At 40.7% G+C, this 1,938-nt stretch overlaps 1 protein-coding gene across 1 annotated transcript in view; it reads left to right on the forward strand.

The window, feature by feature from the left end:
- The window catches only part of XPO6 (exportin 6), a 40,561-nt gene that overhangs the window by 18,594 nt on the left and 20,029 nt on the right, over positions 1–1,938 (forward strand). Inside the window, exon 8 of the mRNA XM_009700899.1 lies at positions 1–57. This exon is cut by the window's left edge and continues 77 nt beyond it. Coding sequence (XP_009699201.1) covers positions 1–57 — 57 coding nt within the window. The remainder of the gene's footprint in view (positions 58–1,938) is intronic.

Genomic DNA, 1,938 nt, shown 5'->3' on the forward strand with positions numbered 1-1,938 from the left:
CTATCTGACTAGCAAAATTAAAAGTCGTCTGGCAGACAAAGAAGCAGTACTCAACAGGTGAGCAGTCGGGAAACTGTCAGGGTCTGACAGCTGCAAAGAGACTTCATGGTCACCGTGAAAGGACTCTGAGAAATAAGCTGTTGCTTACTCCAACTTCACATGTGTTCGAGTCCTTTCTTTTTCTAAAGTCGTAAAGTATAAAAAGTGTAAACTTCAGTGTTTCACATGAATTCAAAAGAATTCAAACTGAGCAAGTTAGGGTAGAGTACCTGTCACTTACATACATTGTGTGTGAGCCTAGCAGCCAGAGGAAGAAAGCTTTGCAGTCAAAAATAGAACTGTAACATGTTTTAGCAAATTTTAGAGCACATTTTAGCACGTGTTAAAGGAGAAGACCACAGAACAAGTTACCTAGTTGTATGAGCTGTGTGAACACTTACTAATTAATGAATTAGGAAACATTTTTATTTAATTAGGTTTTTAAAATTCCTCTTTAAATGGAGGATGTGTTTCTGAGAAATATTGATGAGACTGTGATTGGAAGTTAAGTTCCACTTGCCTTACCTCTGATGCTAGTTGTGTGTATCAATTGCAACAGCTGTTGACAGCTCTTCCTTTGTAGATGCTATATCCTGAAATGGATGACTCTCTTGATAAAAATCCCTTTGCTGCCATTTTAAAAATCTGGTGATTTTTAAATCAAGTTTTAGAGGCTTAAAAGTGTCATGGCTTGTGCCATACTACATTCTGCTAAGTGCCGAAGGAAGCTTCTTTCTCTTGAGCACCCTAAATATAGGTGGTTGGTTTTTGAAAGACAGCCTGGCATCATAACCCCAAAGAACAAATGTGGAACTAGCTTACACCAGACAGCTCTCTTCCTTTCAGCATGGGAACTGTGGTTTTTTAATTTCTCAAGTAGGAGGTATTTGCATTTGAACTCTGTTATAATTTGTTCCTAATTTGCTGCTCTCTGCCTAGTGCTGTTGAACTGTGCCTTGGCGTTCTGCTCCTCTTCTTCGTCTGGCTAATGTGCATGTAATGTGTGTGATCTTTGTGTCAAATAGTTTGTTATGGAGAAAAGGGAAACAACCAATAGCTGTCTCTAGGAGATATGTCAGACTATAAAACAAATTTTAAAAGCATGTAAGTGGTTGAAGCTTACATGTTTTGTCAGAACTACCTGGCCTTAGTGACAACTTCGACAGCTACAGCTTCCTGCACGCTCTCAGGCGTGTAGATGCTGCAGTTTGACAGTCTGGGAGTGGTTACACCACAGGAGCACAGATGAAGTTTCCTGTTCTGTGGTTTATAAACTTTGCATTTTGTACACATTACAACTTTTACTTCTGGATAAATTGCCAAATCCAGAGTTATGTCATCTGATTATGGGAAAAGATGGTAATTCAGCCACCTTGCACAGAGAGCTCTCAGCTGCTTGGCTAGTGACGCAGCTGAGTAGTCTGACACTTGGATCGCATCATGCCCCGAATCTGTTAGTGCATGCTGATGCCTAATTTTCTGACCTGATCTCACCTACAAAAGAGCATGACTTGCACCAGACCCCAGCTGTTTTGAGAAAGGAGGTTTTTAAAACAATCAATCAAACCAAACCCCCTCAAAATCCCCAGACTTTGGTGTTGTGTCACCAGGAATGATTGCATGCTCAGGTGGCTCTGGGCTAATTTTCATAGAATCATAGAGTCATCATGGTTGAAAGAGACCTCAAAGATCATCAAGTCCAACCAATTTTGCAACTTGGCATTATTCTTAGGTGATCGATGAGAAGGAGGGGCTTCTGCGCTCTGTATCAGCTTCATAGCTCCAAGAGATGAAAAGATATCTTTCAGTGACATGCCTTTAGTGTTACACTACAAGTAGAAAAACTGCTGGCTTTGTTTCAGAGGGCAAGAGCCTGAATTCTTTGACCCACCGTGTAGG

Source organism: Cariama cristata, unplaced genomic scaffold, assembly GCF_000690535.1.
Source record: "Cariama cristata isolate BGI_N322 unplaced genomic scaffold, ASM69053v1 scaffold22095, whole genome shotgun sequence".
NCBI classification, from domain to species: domain Eukaryota; kingdom Metazoa; phylum Chordata; class Aves; order Cariamiformes; family Cariamidae; genus Cariama; species Cariama cristata.